Source organism: Pyxicephalus adspersus, chromosome 10 (genome assembly GCF_032062135.1).
Source record: "Pyxicephalus adspersus chromosome 10, UCB_Pads_2.0, whole genome shotgun sequence".
Lineage (NCBI taxonomy): Eukaryota > Metazoa > Chordata > Amphibia > Anura > Pyxicephalidae > Pyxicephalus > Pyxicephalus adspersus.
The window spans coordinates 12,094,053-12,115,644 of NC_092867.1; the positions used below are offsets into that span (position 1 = coordinate 12,094,053).

The following is a 21,592-nucleotide window of genomic DNA, read 5'->3' on the forward strand; positions in this document are numbered from 1 at the left end:
GATATGAATAGACATCTTCCCAGTGGTACACATGCAGCAAAAACATAACTGGCAGGGGTTTAAAAATCCAAACTGGGGGAAAAAGGTATGCTATGGATACACCTTAACCTGGCTGTTCTGCTATTTGCCATGTTGGAGTAATGGTGCCCATAGATAAAGGAATGCCCCATCTTCTTTTTTAGGGGAAGTGACTGATAGCCACCTCTCCTGACAAACATTCTCTATAAGGGTGGCTTGACTGCTTCTTCGCCTTCATAGGCATTTATGTACACATGTGGTTTGTATGTGCATAGTGAAAAATTATTTACAATCATCCCCGTGCGTCCAAGTGCCAACTATTATGCCAACAAGCCATGGATAATGTACACGGGGAAAACCTATCCTCAGTTATACCTAATGTGTCTGTTTCTGATCAAATGTATTCCCTCACTTGGAAATGTTGGTTATTAACTTTTGTTCAACCCTACAAACAGCAAATAGGTTCACGATCAGGAAAAAATGTTTATTGTCTTTGAAATTGCAACACCTTGATGAAGGTCAGTGGCTACTTTATTGGTAAATAAATCAAACATTATTCAAAGATTGTGGAAAAATAAATATTTATTAAGAAAAGAGTTGTAAAGTCTACAAATAAAAATTGTATCGTCAGAATGTTTTGTGAAAGAACTCCACAAAGTGCCATCTGGCTGGAGCAGAATATATTATGGAAGATATATTATTCTTTTTTTGTCCCTAGGCTTCTCCCCCTGATTGCACTTTTCACTGCTGCAAATCTCTAAATTGGGCACAGAGTAAGAGTAATACTCATTATACTCCCCTGATTCCAAAATACAGAGCTGGAATTTGCGGTGTCCTTGTTTGAAGAACACCCAACATCCTATACAAGGGAAAGTCTAATACATTTACATATCAAGTATTGGAGGCTTTTTATGTTTTTAGGTTTTAATTGTCTTTAACAGCAATGATTAATTGCAGTGTCATTAAAGAGCAAGATTGGAATTCTCATCCCGTCTATTGTCAGTATTACAAAGGTCTTTCATGTCATTCTTTCCAATCAGAAGAATCATCTTGGCTGTGTTATGTTTGCTGGCTTCATACTTTAATGCTGAATTCTAACAAAATGTCTTGTTTTACGGAAGTTGGGAGAACCTCTGGTCTGTGACTCAACTATGTAGATTTATTCTCATTTGTGTCCAAAATAGAAGGAACCTTTTTACAGAAATGCCGCACAGTGATTGGAAATGTGGGCACCAGTTCTGGTTCTGGTGAGATTTCTGCTTGGAACCTCCATAGCAGTGACACAAAAAAAGACCCAAAAGAGGTTGTTTACTGCTCTATCCAATATTAAAAACCCAAATAAATCATTTTAGTGAGATTTCTACCTACAATGTATACACTAATGACCATTTTTAGTAAAGCCCTAATATGTCTGATACAGGAAACTGATCTGCATTGCACTTAGAACGTTTGGTGTTAATATAAATCTATATTAACGGTCTTGCCAGGAAAGATAAAGAGCTACAGAATAAATTCTAACATTTCCTGGAAATAATACCACTGCAGTTCTTGGCACTGGGAAATATGATTTATACTTAAGGAGAAAAAAAAGAGTTCTGATTGGCGAATCTCTCTATGGCTAGAGCCTTTCCAAATGCAGGATTTTTTTTTCTGTAGACAATCATTCATGATCATTGTGTGTGAAAATCTAGCTTCAGGACAGGTGTCCCACAATGCCATTTAGCAATCGGACATGCTGACAAACCGCTAACAAGGACCATTGTACTGTCTGCAGCAGGATCCTTCCCCCTCCTCTCTTCATTGTACTGTGCGGCTTCTGTGTATCTCTACCCAAAATGATTACTAATGATTGTTTCATGTGCCAATTACAGAGCTTCTGTACAAGGTCTTAGTGTCAAAGCCACAAATCTAAGCGAAAGAACCTTAAGGAGCCTTTTTTTTTTCCAGGAAAGGCATTTCAATCTATTTAGACTGGTACTCTTTATCCCTCCCATGGTGTTATGTTCACATTTTTCACAGGCTTACGACAAAACTCTGCTAATTGATAAACCAACAGCAGACCAATGGACCAGCAAGTCATTCTACAGTAACTGAGCCATTCCTTCCTGCTAACCTGGTTCTTAAAGTTCCCCAAAAGTGCAGGATTTTTTTCTGCTTTCTTTACAAATTTCTAATTAAAATAATGCCTGTATCCAGGCAATGTGGTACTAATAGGTCAATAGCAGGTAAGTAGTTGAATGGTAGGAATTTAAAAAAATAGTTGAGTAGTTAATGGGCCTTGAGGACCTTAGATGAGTGCCAGGGTTGGTAGGTGGCTCCATCGGAGTCCCTACAGTGATATAGACCCAATAATGAACTAAACTGCCCATGCCAACCAAAACAGAAGTCACAGAATTTACCAGGGTTTGTTTTTAAATAGCCATCAGCCCTATGGCTGCTAAACAACATTAAGCGCCAGCAGTGTCTGTTGGGAGTCGCTCAGCTGCTGCAGAATGGCCAAAGTACAAATAGATCCCAATTTTCCAGTAGTATGAGGATATATCCCCAACCCCCTGCCCCAGCAATATACGGTCTCATGGTCTAGGTTTAAAGCCTTAGCAGTGACGTGTGAACATTACAGATATCAAACCATTGCTGAGATATGGGGCGACGTGGCAGAACTCCATTCTGGGGCAAGGAAGGATTGGATCTTCTGTCTTTTTCACTAAGCACTTTCCAGAAATCCTTTCCTTTGAAGAGAAAGAGGGTGTTGTGGGTGTATGAATAATACGCAGCATCCAGGTGACCCAATGGGTGATTATTTCGTACCACGGGTGGGAACAGGTCTACAATTCTCTTTGGATAATTGGGAGCAATGCGGTTTCTGTTGATGTCAAAGGCGTAGACCTGGGAATGGGTTAAAAAATAATAAAAGTAAGCCTAGTAAGATTCAGGTTATATAAAATAAAAGGAATACAGGGGGATCAGCTTAAAGGTCACTGGTGTAATTATCAGCATTTAGCGTTCTCCATGGCTGCCAAAAGGCTGAATCCTTTAGATTTTGGTATAGATCGAAAATCAGCATTTTCAAGGCATATAAAGTTTAGTAAGTTAGAACAATAACAATCCTGACTTGAAGAACACTTTCATTTTAGGGTTGTCCATGCCCTCCATGATGGGTTGTCCTCTCCATACACTGTGCTGTACATACCATGCTCCAGTGTGCCCAGTTCTGCACCCTGCACTGAATGCTACATACTCCATAAAAAATACATATACCCCTTACCTTTAATCATAATAATTTGTTTTTGGTACCACTGGGACTTCTGATTTATTGAATGGGCAACCCCGTAAAAAATGCATTGTCTGGTGGGAAGGAGTTTGAGTTTAAGTTGCTCTACTGACTTGTGTAGAGCAATGTAATTATAAACAACTGCAGTATGGAGGTTAAGATGAGGAACAGACATGTAGGAGTCCCCTGGGCTGAAATATTCTGTCCTGTGGAATTTATACATGAAAGGTATCAGGAGTGTTGTTAAGAAAAGCATCTGGCCAGTTTGTTGAGAAAGTTCTTTTTTTTCACCCTAAGTCTGACAACAGATGGCAGGCAGTGAAGAATTAAATTGTTTTCTTCCAACACCTGATGTGATTCTCACCCCAACTTTTCCAAACAACGGATGCAGAACAGACTTGGTGACAAGTACATTATATTGGCCAACATAAAGGAACAGTTGGCAATTCAAGAGGACTGCAGATGTTTGGCTCTTACCTGATAATCCTTAAAGAATAATATATGCTGAGTTCTTCTATCAAAATACGCAGCGTTGATGGGGCTGGGAATTCCAGGAAAGCCCTCAGAGATGAGTCTGGGGTAGGTCCTTCCCTGAGCATCCGCAGCGTAAGCCTTATCATTTTCACCATCATATCGCCAGTACTGTGTTCCTATTAACACATAAAAGAGAGTAATTGGATTCTGTTCTCCAGAGGAGCCAACACCAATTCCCATACAGTGTGTATGATCTATCAGACTGTAGGTGGACTGGGGATTCCACCATCAATTATAATTGCTCGTAACTCTGTTATGGAACATGGGTTTGGATGAAATTTACAGATACACAAAAAGTTTCTGTATAAGAAAAATATGGTGCGTGTAAACCCCTTAAAATTAACCGAAAATAAAAAAATAATGGGTCTGGTCTTCTTCTATAAGTGCTGGCTGTTTCTGGTCAGATAAGGAAAGGAAGGCTTAGCCTCCAAACACATGAAAACTAAGTTGGAATGCATTGCATTGAATGTGTTAAGAACAATGTAACACAACATGATCAGCTCATTCTTTATAGACTCTCCAATATGCAAAGTTTACCAGCCCCATCCGATTAAATGGAATGCTTTGGTGGTACTTTCAACCTGCATTTGAAGCAGCGGAGATTGGTTCCGGCTGTGGACAGCACAGAAATCTATGGCCCTTAAGCTAGCCATGCCTGAATTGCCAATTCTTTAGTATTGATTCTTTGTAATCAATCAAAAGCCAACATTTACTTTATTTTCATTCACTCTTTAATTATTGATGATAAGGGTGAACCTTCTCTAAATATCATACTTATCATATCAACTGAAGTTTTTGAATGGACTGATTGGGGTTCCTTATGTTCTACCCCTGATATGGATTCATTTTGCTTGATCAAATGCAGAAATAAAAAAAGTGATTTATAGTTAATTCTTTGAGATAATCAAAAGAACTGCCCGATCAAATAGGAAAATTGACCCATTGGTGGCTAGCCGTACTTTCCAAGAAGTATTGATTGATAAGATTGATTTTCTGAAAGACGCTGTATTGATAATCTGATTAGGCTGAACAAATTACTGCAGCAGATTGGGTTACTGTTGGTAGATATATTACAGGTTGCACAATGTCATGGGTAGACCAGATGAGGTGACAGGGTCTCTATAAAGTACACAAACAGCTGCACTGTCTACACAGTATATGATGTGCAAGTTACCCCCAACCACTACTCCGTTATCTTACAAAGTATGGAAAGTAAGATGATGGAGAGTAAAACCATGTGGCGCAGGGGTCCCCAAGTCTCCTCCAAAGGGCCACATATAGGAGGAGTTGGGTATAAAACCTGGATTCCTTTTCTGACTCTTTGTAGAACTTCATTTACTCTTGTTTAATGTACAGATCCTGGCCCTCAGGTATTGAATTTGGGGTCCCCTAATGTGACAGATCAGAACATTTGTGGAATTTTTCAGCTCCTTCCATCACATTACCACATGCTATCAATTTGAGGGCCCTTGTTGATGGACTTCAATTGACAAATGCAGTGTCATCATGACATCAGTTTCAGAAATCATTCAGAATTACTGCAGGTGCCATTGACCTGCTTCAGCTGCTATTCCATTTCCATAGACTTCTATAGGGAGAATTGCAGCTATTACCTTTAAAGAAGTAGCAGTCATCCCTGGTCCAGGTCCAGACATGTACAAAGGCATCAATGTTCTGCATGGGTATTCCTTGCCATCCAGTGGAAATGGCCAGGGGGTCTCCATACCGAGTTCTGTTATTCCTGTTCTCGTACATCCAGTACCAGCTGTGCCGGAAGAAGTATGTGTTGTATCGAACTACCAGCTCCCCAAACTGGTTCCTCTCTTTCCTCACCCAATCAAACACCGTGTCAAAGGGTCCCTCACACAAGCCTGGAAATAAAGAATGGATATAGAGATAATAAGAATGGAGATAGACTGCTAAAATCAGTTGATAATTTACCAGCTAATGATAAGAAACACCTACTGTAGGCTCTCTAGTCGCTGCCTTGTGGCACATTGAGATTGAAGTCAACCTTGGGTAGATATACCACCAATTTCCCTAAATATACCTCTACCTGCTGATTTAACTTACAGTAGAAGTTATCCTTTATATCAGCCTTTCTTAAAATGGGGGGATCCTTGAAATAACTTTCAGATCTTCAGGGAACCCGGCTATAATTACTATATCCACAGCTCACAGTGTGGTGGTCAGTGAAAAGAATACCTTGTACATTGCTGGCTATTAGGAAGTATGTCACCCCTATGGACAGCTAAAAAGATAATTGGGGGTCACTTAAATTCATCTTTGAGGCACAAATTGCTCATTGCTCAATGAACCCCAGCAACCTCTGAAGGAACCTTGGTTGAGAAACATTGCTTAGATACTTGCCGAGCTCTCCTAGATGACAAATGGGAATTGAAACTGGTTGTCAATTCTTTATTCTTCATTTTTTACAATCTGATCCGAGCCACTTTTATAACCCCAAATTTATAATATGGTGTTCAGATTAAGCTGGGACTGACACCACACCAAATTTGGGTTATCAAACTGCCTACATTCAAACTCCAATATTGATATTGGTAAACACACATCTGCTTTCATTGGTGTATGTGCCCGGTGTTCAGTCTTTAACAAAACAAGAATCATTGAACTGGTAACACATTTACAAGATGTATTTCCTGGAATAAAAAATAAACCTAATCTGTGTCTATCTCCTCTTACCCATTGCTTGTCTCATTACATTGCGGTCACGTAGCGGCAGCGATACCCCATGTAGTGTGTGAATCTCCGGTGAATTGGACCCCTCCAGCAGCTTTAATATTTCTACATTTACATCATTATTATTAGTTACCTGCAGTCAGGAATATTACCTCGCCACTTTTACTGCCAGTCATAGGCTGCTTTTATGAGCTTTTTTTGATTTTTATTTGTATGCATGATATTTTGATTAAGGTTACACTTCCAAGGATTATTTTTCTTTCTTATTACTGGAAGAGTCTCCTGAATGTATGACTACACGGCAAGGCATCGGCTCGGGGTTTCTATGGCTATATACTTTATATTCACTTTCCAGGCCGGGCTGATTTCTTTTCACTTCTATTTACAACCCTTCACAGATAGATAGATGCCATTATTCCTGCACTATTGCTTTGTAAAATTGTCTGCTTTGTCTTTTGCTGTTTTTTTTATTATGTTGCACCTTCTACAGAAGATCAGCATGTGGTTACAGCCAGTAAAGTCAGATTTTTCATCCTGAATATAAATTTGGATGTGTGGCTCTCTGCTTGCCATTTGGATATTTCAATTTATGAGGAATGTATAGACATTCCAATTGTTTTTTGTTATATAGTATATGTAAAATAAATCAAAAAGAATAATGTGGGGTTTTTTTTTGAATTTTGAATGTAAAGTTTTTGTTATAATTATGGTACATGGGCCACACTTATATCTGCTGATACTATTGGCGTAACTGGCTTCCTTCTTTGCAATGCTACTCTGCTCAGTCTGAAGGAGTTGAAGAAATGTATTTATAAATTATACACCTGTCATGTCAGCAGAGATTTTTATTCCTTAGAAGATATAGCAATTACTATTGTGATTTCTGTTCTCTTTTGATAGTCGGCCTCTAGATGACAGAACAGAGAGAACGGCTCTTTGGGGGAGGTGCTACATGTAGTATCTACCTGCAACCCAATAGAACATTTGTCAAATATGCAAATGCTGATTTGTTTATGAACCAGTGCTGTGGAAATATGTGGGATTGTTTGATCCCTCTGCAGGTCTGAACCTGTCCTTAGATGCATTAAAATGAGCAATGCATAGGAATTCGAACAGCTATGCATGAAAATACAGCCAAATTAATCAAATAAAAAAATGTATAAACACAGCCCTATGAGTTGCCTAACTAAGCATGAGGGAAAGAAAAAACTTCATTTGGTTTTGCAAAGATTTCAGGGAATTTTTTCATGGTGAAATGCTTGGAGGAAGATGATGGTGGATTTTAAGGATGCAATAAGCTTTAAATGATCCTTGAGGCTATGGGAACTTTTCTGCTCCTCTACCTCATTATTAAACTTTTCTTCACAGTGATATAAAAAGAAAAGCATTGAAGTATAAGTAAAAGTACACAAATATTAATGAAATGCACACAAACAAATACAGATTTGCCTGATAGGGATGGATACCGGAGGGGGTGATTTTAACCCCAGGATGGGTCATGTCATCCATGCCTGGGCATAGGCAGATCAGTGTATCAATCTTACATTTTGCCATTTCACATCAAACTGACTTTCATATATAATGTCTGGCATTGTACGTAGCCATGCACAGAATACAGAATGGCTTTGTATGTGGGACGAGGAAACTAATTTAGGTCTGAGCACTTTCCTCTGCACAGCACCTCCCTGACTACCTCTGCATTACAGAGACATCACCCGCTGCCTTAGGAAGAACAGAGGTCTCTACATGACACAGATCCAGCTCAGAGGTTGTGCCAGCATGCTGCCCACAGGCTACACTGGCACAGACAGCCAGCACAGCTCACATCTCGCTTTGTGTCAAGCGAAGCTCAAGAAAGATTTCATCCCCGGAGGCGAAGAATGAAAATGTCACACCTCGGAGTGAGAACATCTAGATACAATAGTGTCCTAATTTACTGGCGTAAAGTTCAGTGCTGTGCCAGCTACACAGAGGAGATTGGTGGATGGCGGACACGGTGCCAGCATGGGCCTGGGTACAAAGCTTCCTGCTGGTCTAAAGCACAGCACTGATTTTTCTTCAAGGACATTTTGACATCTTTTTGTATCCTTGAACTGCATCAGAAACTATTTTCTAAAGGAACATTCATCACTATGGTGAATAGAGAGAATCAACCCTTTATAAGGCACACAGTGCCCAGCGCAGGCATCAGATTCATATAATAAGAATAGGGCAAGGTGACAACCATTCATTCTCAAGACGTCTCATATGCTTCCCTTCTTGTCTACAGCTCCCTTCCTACCAATAAACGTATCTTATTTACCCCCTTATTGGTCTGCTTAATATTCCAATGAATTATTTTGTTAGATCTGCAAGAAAAAAAGGATAATCCTGCCATAAATCCAATGGTCTTGTATTATCCTGTGAATCTGCTTCACATGAGCAGAGCTATAGGACTTCTGTAGTCCAATTCAAGAGCAGCCTGGGGTGACAACTCCTTTCCTTATTTGATATTGAATGTTCTCAGGGGAACATTAGCAATTGGAGCAGATTCCATTACCTAATCCAAACCCAAAAGGATAAAAATGTAATATGTTGCAGTCCTAAGAGGCAGGAGCAGCATTCGTTTTCTTTTCAGGATCTAGTTCACTATCCTTGTAACGTCCTGTGCATTAGATTGAAATATCCAAGAATGGCATCAATCTTCCCAGCCATCATTTATGAATTACAAAACAAAGTTCTCCTCATGGACATAGAGGAAGGAGGTGTTGGTTCCAATTAGGGGTGTAATCTAGGGTGACAACGTTGCCCTTATACAGATACAGTACAGAAAGTGAGCATTGTCCCTCTGGGACAGGGAGTGATATACTGGCAGAACCACCAGGTTTAAATAAACAAATTAGGTGAACAGTATCTGAAGACTACAAAGTTTAGCAACATCCTATGATACAGCAACTTCAAATATCCGGGAAAACCTTGCAGGTAGGCTCCCGTGTTTCCTTTTTAACTCAATATAACTGTAGCACATGGGGTCAACTTTACAATAATGCCTAATGGTGATTGGCCAGGTAGATCTTCAGAAAAGAATGTACTAGGTTCTTGTAAAGTTCAGGAGCCACAGAAATGGCTTTGCCAGTCCTTGAGGGACAGCTCGTGCACCACAGAAAATAATGGCTGCCATTGTTACCGATGTACCCTAATCCTTCATCCACAGGAAAGCACAGAGCTGGGGGTATAATTACAGCCAGATATAAAGTGAGCCCTGACATGCATCACAAATCATCCGCAATCTCTTTCATTTCTATTCAAGCAGAGACGTTCAGCTGTGTGTTCCGAGCACATTAAGGGAAATGCAATTTATTGTGTATAAGGCGACTTTTCAGCTCCTGAATTTGTCAGATTCAGGAAACTTGTGTCCTCCCCTTATACTCTGTCTGCTATGGTAATCGTTTTGGGCACCTGTGAAAAATTACAGCGGTAGGGGGTTGTCAGGGTCCAGTTCTGTGCTAAGTAAGCCATATGGAGCTGCTGTTCTGCTGATGTGAAATGAGGGATAAAGAATACCGCCAGCAAGACAACAGAATTCACCGACTCGGCATGGTCCACTATAAGAGTGCCTTAAAGAGGCCTTGTCAGTTCCAAATGGCACTTGCCTCCAATGGATGATGGATTCTATCCACCTCTCTGGTGGCCTAGGTCTCATATATTCATTGTTACACTCTTGAGCATTCAACACTACCTTGAATTTCTTAGTCGCTCACCATATGATGTGGTCTTATTCTCCAACCTCTAAGATACTACAGGACTTATCAGGGAGTGAGGAAAGGAAGTCTTTGTAAGCTCTAGGTCAGCCTTTTGCAACCTTTTACCCCAGTGGAAGCCCTAAAATTGTTTTCCAGTCTTGGGGAATACTGGCTAAAATCAATTCATTAGGTATCAGGAAAAATGCTGCTTATGATTGTGCTTGGTTGAAAGAATGGTTATCTTACAATGGGTTACTGAATTCTAACCAAAGCCAACATGATCTCATACTGATGACTGGAGGTTCAGGGAATGGGAAGTTATTCATGTAGAGCTCAAGCAACCCCCAGGAACCTCTGGAGGAACCCCTAGGTTGTACATAACCCTTGTTGAGAATGGTAGGATCTAGGTGGAAACCCCTAGGTTGTACATAACCCTTGTTGAGAATGGTAGGATCTAGGTGGATCTAGGTGGAATGGGAAGTTATTTATCTACAGCTCAAGCAACCCATAGGAACCTCTGAAGGAACCCTTAGGTTGTACATAACCCTTGTTGAGAATGGTAGGATCTAGGTGGAAAGGGAAGTTATTCATCTACAGCTCAAGAAACCCCTAAGAACCTGTGGAGGAACCCTTAGGTTGTACATATCCCTTGTTGAGAATGGTAGGATCTAGGTGGATCTAGGTGGAATGGGAAGTTATTTATCTACAGCTCAAGCAACCCCTAGGAACCTCTGGAGGAACCCTTAGGTTGTACATAACCCTTGTTGAGAATGGTTGGATCAAGGTGGATCTTCTACAAGGATGAAACTTTCCCATCCTTATGTTGCAGAGCTGGGCCAATCACCAAACCCCAGCATTTTCACATGGTTAGAAATTGAATGCCACATGTTCTTCCATACCTGGAAGTGCCAGCTGCTTTCTGGACACTTTGTACTCATACAGCCCTGATACATCATGTCATAGGATCTTACTGACTCTTACCGTACAGATTCTGTATCGCTTTCCTATCAGACCAGTCAAGTTCAAAGCCTGACTCTTGCGGAATATAATTGGGCTGCATGATGGATCCAGTCCTGTGGATGTGAGATAGTCCGAGTACATGGCCAATCTCATGAACTGCCACCTGTTTGTTGGGAAGAAACCAGCAATTAGAATTATCCATATTGTAAAATGTCATTTTGGCCTAGAAGGTTCACAATTACATTATATTAGAAGAAAATTAATGGGAATAAATCACATACAAAGCCATTTATGTAAACAATAATGGAGCCAAAAGTACCCCACTTTCCTGCTTTGCAGAGCTGTTTGAGGCTAAATCATAGCAAAGCCATGATGTCCTACCCCTCCATCTCTCAAATTTTCAATTGAAAGGCAATTCCTGAAATGTTACAGAACATTAGATGTTTTCATAGCTGTCAAACAAATTTAACAGCATAATCAAACATTTCATGCCAATGTATTTCCGAAGTATGCATATAAATCGCTGTGTAGTTGGACGGCCCTGGGGCTCTGTGCTCCAGGGCCCCCATAGCAGACATATGGACTGTCATGGCTATAGTTATACCTTTAAGCTAATTAACCCAAACTATTATTTATTCCACCTCCACTGTAAAGCTTTGTACACACATCTGATGATTGTTGCCCGAGATGAACAGTCTGACCTGTGTACAGCGGTTATATACAGCACTCATTTATTTATTTGTCACTGGAAATTATCACAAAAGATTGTTTCCAGTGACAATTATCTGATGTCTGTTGGATATCTGCACATGGCTTTAACCTACCTGAACGTCTAATTACCCACTTCCACTGTAATAGGGATAATGAGAGGAAGACGTGTCTGTAGTCTAAATCAGCCCAGCATACCAACCTTGGCCCCGTCTGCAGATACAATGGAGGAGAGGACATAGTCACCCAAGGAAGTGTTATGGATAGGACTACCATGTGAAATTAAAGGGATCAAAGCCTAATAAAAATACATTGCAATATGTCCAGTGTTGAGTTAGCAGTTTCTAGAGACATGTAGGAACCCAAAATTTGCTGTTTTGTACCAGGGCCATGTGGAATTTACTGAGGCCATTCCATGTACCCAGGAACCGAGGGTCCGAATATATGACCTACCACCCTTTCAACAGTACAGAAGTATCAGAACTGTAGCTGGTATTTTCTATTTTTTAGAATCTGAATTCTACATGTTGTTAAGCACAGACGGTATTAGCTATTGGCTCGTTAGACAAATCACAGAACATTTTGTCCAAGTTGTTTGTTCAGCCTCAATAAAATGCTCATTAGAGGAAACAGTAATCATAAAACGTGAGAGAGGTTTATACCCAAGCATATGCTTTAACAATGCAAAGATTCCTCTGTGTACCAGCAAACACCTGGATTGCTCCCTGTGCATAGACTAGATGAGCTTCTGGGGGTCAGTTCTGTGTCATTGGCCTTAAGAATTCCTCATTGCTTCTCCATTAAGTGCACCAGCAGGAGAAGCATCATTATCATCTGCTTTTAAAGTTTATCTAAAGTTTGAACTTCTAAGAGAATGATTAAAGCTGAACTCCAGCCTTACTTTCAGTCTTGTACAGGACATTATTCTATACCAGGAGTCTGCAACCTGCGGCTCCGGAGCCGCATGCGGCTCTTCAGCCTCCTTGTTGTGGCTGCCTTCGGCTGCCGCGGGGAGATCTCTGATGGGGGATCCCCTTCCTCCCAAGACACTGCGGAGGAGGGGGATTCCCTATCCGGTGTTCTAATGAAAAAAATCTACCAGTGAAATAGATCTACCACGGGGCATGTACAAATGGGTGTGTACAATGACATCCCCCTCCTTTGAACCCCAATTCCTCAGGAATGAGGGGATGTACAAAACCAAAAATGTAGGTGCAAGTGGAGGACACCTGTGACTAACACCCCCTAAAATTTAATTGTTAGGCTATCATCAGAACATAAAGAGCTCTGCCCATCAAAAAAATCTACCGTTACACATTGCTGGAGGCACCTGAACCTCAATTTCCCTGGAACAGGAAGGGGGTACAGGTGAACAAAATTAGAGGTGCAAGTGGGGGACACCTGTGGCTAACACCTCCTAAAAACTCCCCCCATCAAAAAAACCCTACCCTGTTACACATTGTTGGAGGCTTCTAGCACCTAAACCCCAAATTATCTGGAAACGGGGGTACAGGTGAAAAAAAATTGAGGTGCAAGTACGGGACACCTGTGGCTAACACCTCCTAAAAATTCATAAAAACTCTGCCTATCAAAAAAATCTACCCTGTTACACATTGCTGGAAGCATCTAGCATCTGAACCCCAATTTATCTGGAACGGGGGGGAGGCGCTACAGGTGACCAAAACAGAGGTGCAAGTGAGGGACACTTATGGCTAACACCACCTATAATTGAATCGCTAAGGCATCGTCAGAAAATAAAGAACTCTGCCCATCAAAGAAATCTACCCTGTTACGTTAGAAGCCTCCAGCTAATGTAACAGGATGATACGTTAGAAGCTGGAGGCTTCTAGGGGCATAGTTCAGTGTTTAATTTATTTCAAAGTAGGCCTACACATGCACACTTGTTGTATCAGGTAAAATTAAAAAAAAATTAAAACTTTTAAAAGTTTATAAACTGTGTTATGTTTTGCGGCTCCAGACTATTTTTCTTTAGTGGAAGAGGAGGCAAAATGGCTCTTTTGATAGTAAAGGTTGCTGACCCCTGTTCTATACTGCAATGTATTACTTCAATGTAATTTCATTGCTTACTGTGAGCACCACACAATGTTTATTATAAGCTTCTGCATGTCATATAGAGCTGCAATATTTCCTGGCTGAAGGACATCTAACATCTTCCAATCCTTTCTTCCTCAACCTTACTGTCCCTGGCCAACATTTCATTCATCTGATTTGAGTTCCTTTGCCCATGGGGGTTTAACATCACATGTTATATACAGCATCCTCCTTCTTGTGTTATTAGCCTTGCTCAGTTTTCCTCTGTGGACTGCAGAAGATTATGCTATGTAGTAGGAGAGGGGGAGGATCATTGTAGTCCAAAATGAAGAGCCAGCAGTCCAGGGTAGCAACACTGCTTCTCCAGATACAGTACAGTGACTGAGCATTGTCTCCCAAGGAGAGGAACTGGTGAACTTTGAATAAAAATAGCCTGAAAATAGAAAACAAATGCAGCCCAACATCTAAGAAATAATAGACTGCGATATAAAGGGACTTTAGAATTTTTAACACAGGGGATCCCTTGAAAAAACTTTCAGGTCTTCAGGGAACCACTACTATAATTTCTATATTCAGTGTGGTGGTCAGTGGGAAGAATGTCTCCTACAGTGCTGGCCAATGGGAAGAATGTCACCCTACATATAGCCAAAAAGATCATTGGTGTCGGTGGTAACTGACTTGAGAGTAACAAATTTCTCATTGCTCAAGAAACCCAAACAACCTCGGGGGAAAGCCTGGGGTTCTGTGGAACCCCGATTGAAGAACACTGCTATAACTGATCACAATTTTATGAAGACATTCAAGTGACAGCCCCTGGAGAACAGAGACAGCTGAAAAGTACAGCACCTACCTTTAAAAGACTTATTCCATTGTCACTGCTTGGAGCTGTAAAATGTTCATCATCATCAAAATGGATGTCCCCCAGGGCCCAGGCATGGGCGAATTCCTGCCCAGAGCCGTCAAATGCACGGGAACAACCCAAGTGGCGACCTGGAGGCAGAAGACATATGTACTTTAAAGGACAGTTCAGCAAGTGCACATAATAACCCTTAACTTCATCTTTTACCAGGTTTGTGATAGTCAGTCATTTTGATTGGCCAAGCACAAATTATATTATTAAAATATATATATATATTATATATATTATTATTATTATTATTATTATTAATAATAATAAAGTCCCACACAAGCTTACAGGAGTTGATTCATTTGGTCACTATGTGCAGCTTATTGTACAGTCTAAAGAAGAATTTGAAAAGGCAAGTACAATCGTTTCATATTTTGACTGCAACAAAAAGCTGCCCGTTCAGAATTGTTTTTTATTTTAGATAAAAGTTATTCCTTCAAAGCTTTGTGAATTGACTATACAAATGCTCTGTCACTTTGGATCAGTCTTTTCCCAAACAAAACATAGCGGAAGCCTTGAAGTAACTTTCCAGTCTTTAGGGAACTCCTATTTGAATTACTATAACCACAGCTCACTATATAAAAATGTGGTGGTTGGTAGGAAGAATGCCTCTTATTACTGGCCCCAGATAAGAATGTCACCCTTACAGATAGCCAAATATTATTAATATCATCAATTTAGGTGATCATTGGTGTAACTTAAATAAATCTGAGCTGTACATATTCCCATTGCTCGAGGAACCCCAAGAAACCTTTGAAGAAACCCTAGGGTTCCAAAGACCCCTGGAGGAGGAACACTGCTTTAGATGGTATCCGACACACCAGAACCCCGATGCCCACCTTATAAAAAGGTTTTGGTGTCAGCATACACACACTGTTTGTGGTTTACTGGTGTTGTCTTTCCACCCTTATTTATGCCCAAAATAAATCATCAGGAAAATAAATGTGAAGAATTAGCATACTAAAGAGAATTGTATAATTACACGCTGTCTCAGCGTATATTAGTGTGGCGTATCAATCCTCAGCCGTCTTACAACAAATAAAGGGTTTCCTGAGAGTGAAAAACTAATTAAGAATATTCTGTTTAGTCATTTTATTTTATTGGCACGTTGTACCTGTTATACTCCAAGTAATTATAATTTGCTGATGGTATTTAAAAGTGTGTATCTAAAATAAAGTCTAATTTTTGATGTTTTATTAAATCACAATTTAATGACTCTAATTTTTATCTTTGTACTTATTTTCTGCATCTGCTAACCACATTCTGGCTAGTATGTTATTTTTTGTGTGGTCATGAATGTGAGCATGTGGCACTGCATGGTGGAATGTGTTCTGTGGTTCTTAGGACTATCCTCCACTGCTTCTCCAATACACCATGAATGTGAGCATATAGCAAAACATGGCAGATTTCATTCATTTAGATTATTTAGTATAATAAAAGACTATTGCTGATTGGTTATTATAAATTACTCTTACTTGTAAGCGCTCACAGGAGAACAATGTACATACCTTTTCCAAATCCCAGCTTGATGTCTATTTCTGATAACGGTGATGTGTTATCTTCTTCAAAATCCAGTGGCATGACCTCGCTCCACATACGGAAGGCCAACCTGAAGACGTATCTCTGCTCATTAATGGACAGCTGACTGCTGTATCCTTCTCCGATCATCCGCCACTTCAGCAGCTTTTTGTTGAACATTTTTCCACCTGAATTTTGGAATGCTTCTTGTTCTTTTTTGTTCTTGTCTGAGTTCATTAACAAGTCCAGGAACCTCTTCCGACGAGTTTTTGGAGCACCTGAACCTTGGTTTGCCATGGGGGCTTTATACGTTGTCCTGGGCGTTTCCTGGCTGGCTTTTGATATCGGGTTGTCTGGTACTCCACATCGTGGCTTATTCATGGCATTGATGGTGGCATCATCAAGCCTTCCAGTGGGAGGCAAGTTATTGAGCTTCTGAAATTTTTTCAGCGCTTCAACAAACTGGGGACTTTTAGTAGGTTCAGCAGAGTATTGTCCTGTGTGTCCTGATGCCTCCTCCATAAGGCCGGTGTCTTTTAATGGTTCTGTATCATTGACTTGGGTTTCGTCCCAAATTACTGGCTCTGTCCAGCCATACTTTGCAAGATATTGCTGAAGGACATGCAGACAAATAGGTTAATATTATTCCCTATACCAAGACTGATTTAAGAAAATAATCATCCTTTCTCCACATTTTTAACATAGAACCCATAAAATAACTTTCAGGTCTTCAGGGAACCTCTTCTATAATTAGTATATCTACAGCTCAGTATATTAGTGTGGCGGGGTGTGGGAAGAATGTCACCCTTGCAAATAGCCAAAAAGATCATTGGGGGTTACTTAAATTGACCTACAGATTGCTCATTGCTCATGGAACTCCTACCAACCTCTTAAGGAAGCCTAGTTGGGAAACACTGCTCTAGAGTCTCAATTTACTAAATATTACCACTAATAACTAAAGTTTAAAACTATATGTTCTAAGACAACCCTATCCACAAAGTGACAACACAAACAGCATTGCCACCTTATTACAATAGGTAGAAGAATTAAGAATAGACTGACGGGATTAACAGTTAATATATAGTACAGGAGTAATAGGAAAAAACAAAAACTGCTATTATAATGCTAGATACAGACAGAATCATATATGAAATTTTTGATTTATTTCCGCATCAGTAGGTTACATTTAATTTTTGTTGTTCAGGTGAAATGTATCCTTTATTGTTTCGTCAGTGTAATAGAACACATCTGTGATTCATTATCTGTCCTTGACAGGTGCCATCTGAGGCTGCCTATAATAGGACCATATCTAGAAAGAGATTGTCGTCAACTGTACTGAAACAATATTTATCAAAAGACAACCTAAACCTGTAACGGCTAGGAAAAAAGCACTTTATATGAGGCCACTTTTCTAGGAAACATACAGCTAAGACAACCATGATGGCTGAACAAGTCAGGGTGGAACATTACAGCCAATGCAACAGTAAGGTCATAAACCCTTCATGAGTTTTAAAAATGGTGAAGACGTTCCCTCAGAAAAAAAATCTCCATGGGTAGTAAAACCATGTCACATGTACATTACCAATACATCTTGCAGTGCTTATGGCTGCTTCTTTAGGAAAAGTGTTAAAATGTCCCCAGCAAGACAATACATGGGGACGACAAAATACTTGATGTACGAAGATGTTAAGCGTACCTAGTTATCCACTCTACATATTTTCAGTTGTGCTTACTCATTGGTTTGTAGATTTACATTGTCAATACTGGACATATATAATGATGAGGATTGAGCAGCCTTTCTTAACATTTTTAACACGGGAAACCCTTGAAATAACTTTCAGATCCCCGAGGAACCCCTGCTATAATTACTATATCCACAGCTCACATTGCTGGCCGATAGAAGGAATGCCACCTTTATAGATCATTGGTTTTACCTAAACTTACATGAGAGGTCCAGATCACTCACGGCTCAATGAACCCCTAGGACCTCCTGAAACACACAGAACCCTGGTTGAGAAACACTGGGATACTGAGTGTGAAGATCATTATTACCGAGTTCAAAACCCAAAACCCTATGTTATTAGTTAGACTAGGGATTAGCTAAATTCAGGTAACACTGATATTACATAAAGATACTTTTCAGTACATAAAAATTGTAATAAATAAACTGTAGTAAATTCATTTACATAATACAGGGAATAGATATAATTCAAAGGTAAAGGTGTTGTGCTCTAATTGACAGATGCACCTTGTAGATAATGAGGAGCAGTGCTGTGGCCAAGTGGTGAGCACCATTTACTAGAACATTGGGGTCATGGTTTACTTTTTGCACCATCAATATCATGCAAAGGGAAAAGAATTCATGTGAGACTTTCCTCTAAAATGTTTTCAGCTTGGTGGGTACAACCTGGGTCTGGATAGCTATCATTGCTCAGAAGAATATTGGTCTCTAGGCTGTACACTTCTCAACCACTTCTTATTCAACCTCAAACTTAAAAATGGTCTCAATTTCAATTTTCTATAGAATCCTATTGGTTTGAGATAGCTCTGCCAGAAACCAAAAAACTAAGCAAAACACATTCTTGTAGAAAAGAAGACATTCTGTAATGCAAACAAAGCCACTGAACAAACTATATGGTGTATGCAGCTTACCTGTGCGGAGATGATGTCCGTTACCAGCTCAGCCTGCTGGGCATTGGATGGCTGTAAATCGGAATGATCTCTGCCGTAGAAGAGCTTCTCAGACGAGGAGAACTTGATGACCACCAGGCAATAGCAGCACAAGATTAAGAACCAGGCACTCTGCATGTCTGTATTGCACAAGACTGAGCCTGCTTCTTCTATGGGTATTCTGATAGGGGCACTGCCTTGATGATGATCTTCTGTCTGGTTCCTTTTATGGACTGCTGACTGGTGACTAATGTGTTGTACTTTTCTCACCCAACAGCAAATCTCATTCACAAATGTTTGCTCAACAGACAAAGTGTGTCTAAGATGTGTTAGGCCATCACAAACAAACACAGGTCTCAGTGTGGTGACAACTTGTGCACAGTAGGGCTACTATTTGTCATCTGGTTTTTATAGCGGATGGTTTATAAACTTCTTTGCATGATGTCCCCAAATATTTCTATGGGTGACACTGTTTTCTGACCAAACTTGTCTTGGACCTGTAACTATACCTTTCTTATAGAAGTGTCAAGCAAATTCAAATCTACATGCAATCATTGATTTTATCTACTTCTATATCACTTTAAAACTTTTTCAAGTCAGCTATTTTGCTCCAGGATATCTTTTGGAGGTCTCCAAATCAAGGTACAACAAGTAGTTAGAAAATTGGTGATGCCTAATCATCTCACCTATAACATGTACCCCGAGTTTATTATTTAACATGAGTACATGACCTCCTGAATACTCTTTTGGGTAAACGGCATAAATTACAACAGGTATACCCAAAATCTTGGGGAAAATCCTTGCCAGGGCTGTGGTATATCATGCAACTGGGATGTCTTAATAAGCTCAAACAGCTGTGCCCCAAAGTCCGGCCATATAGTGGACCTTTGTGGAACACAGGTGAAAGAATCTATTGATTTATAGAAAAACAATTCTGCAATTACACATAGTCTTAGTTTTAAAACAACCATTTTATTAATTTACATTGAAAGTGTGAGAAGTACTGTCAGGTTCCCCTTACTTCCTATCCCAAGGTGGACTCTTTAATAAACCTGATAGTGGTTTTAGCTCTTCTCATTCCAATCTAATTCCAACATTAGAGTTATATTTTCGAGTTTTTGCCAGGACTGATAAGTGCCTGAGCTAACCTCCGCTCTCCAACATTTCAATTCTATCTACCACCAAGTTCTTTCACGCATCAACACTGAATCATATTCACTCATAGTCAAATATAGATTTACTTAAACCATTCCTATTATTTTTAGTGGTAAGCAAAACTGCTGCAGTAGAAGTAATTAGAATTACATTTTGCGTTGTGTGCTTCTAACTTTCTATCAACTTTTTGGAAAATATCCTCTTCTGTTACATTATTACTGTGTCCCTGATCACAAAGCCAGCTTCATATGGTTTGACTAGTTTGTAGAACTAGTTGATTAAGAGTCAGGTCTTGGGCACAATTTGCATTGATTTGGGCACATTTCGCATCAGATACTCTTCCACATTTTGTATAATGCCCAAACATAGATGTGAAGTAGCCAGGAAGGTTGACCTAAATCAACATTTATGCCCATGGTTTTGGAATAGGATGTCCAACCAGCTCATGAACTTGTGAAGTGTCCACCAATGTTTAGCCATATAGTGTATATTACTTGACCCATGCAACATGTGGGTCTTGTGTTCTTCTTATGTGTTTATCCCAGGCAGGGCCAGTGTAAAGATATTGTACTACCAGTTGTTTTACGTATATGTTCCAGGTACCCTATTAGCATGAGAAGACCTGTAGACCTATATTCAGATCCATTCTCTGCTGCGGACCAGGTCCCATATACTGTGATATATTGGCTGCTCCTATTCCTAGGTTTGTATTGGTTCTAGTAGGCTTGATGTCTCATTTGCCATTAACAGGACTAAAAAATGAAAATATAAATAGAGAAAGATGAGCAGCTTCACAACTTCCAAGAGAATCATTTCTCATGTTGAGTACATCCCTATAAGACTGACACAAGCAAAGGCAGATGTAATCTGTTCTATATAACAACCTGCATACTCTAAATTAACTCTCCAACCATATTTTAAAATAAATGTTTGAAAGATAAATGAGCCATACAGCATTTTATGGGAACACAGGATGTTATTTACTTCACAAATTAAAAGAAGATGCAAGAATTTAAAATGAGGGACATTGTTCCATATATTATGAGAGTACAGGACATTATTTACATCATGAATTAAGAGAAGTAGCCTTGACCTTAAATTCGTTCAGCAAACAAGAACTGAAGATTAGATTAAGTGTTCAAAATATCCATCGCAGTGGAATAGTAAATGTCTACGAGGCCCCAAGAGAAGACCTTATCATATCCAATATTAAATGCATAGAAGGTCCAATTTTCCAAATTCTCATTCACTGCAATGATTTTATAATATAAATGTTCTCATGTTGAATGGGGAATAAAATTGCTTGCTGTTCCTCAGGGAAGGACAGGGAACTTTTGACCTGAAAGGCAAGCACAATCATCTCAGTGGTAGGGGCTG

The 21,592-nt window shown here is 39.8% G+C and overlaps 1 protein-coding gene across 1 annotated transcript; it reads right to left on the reverse strand.

Annotated features, from left to right (window-relative positions):
• Positions 1 to 591: 591 nt before the first annotated feature.
• MMP21 (matrix metallopeptidase 21) lies at positions 592 to 20,506 on the reverse strand. The gene is made up of 7 exons (XM_072424679.1): positions 19,043 to 20,506; positions 16,381 to 17,002; positions 14,816 to 14,955; positions 11,227 to 11,368; positions 5,437 to 5,694; positions 3,767 to 3,939; positions 592 to 2,904 (listed from the first exon to the last, which is right to left on the reverse strand). The coding sequence occupies exons 1-7, from the start codon at positions 19,196 to 19,198 to the stop codon at positions 2,605 to 2,607; spliced, it is 1,791 nt and encodes a 596-aa protein (XP_072280780.1). The 5' UTR covers positions 19,199 to 20,506; the 3' UTR covers positions 592 to 2,604.
• Positions 20,507 to 21,592: the final 1,086 nt, after the last annotated feature.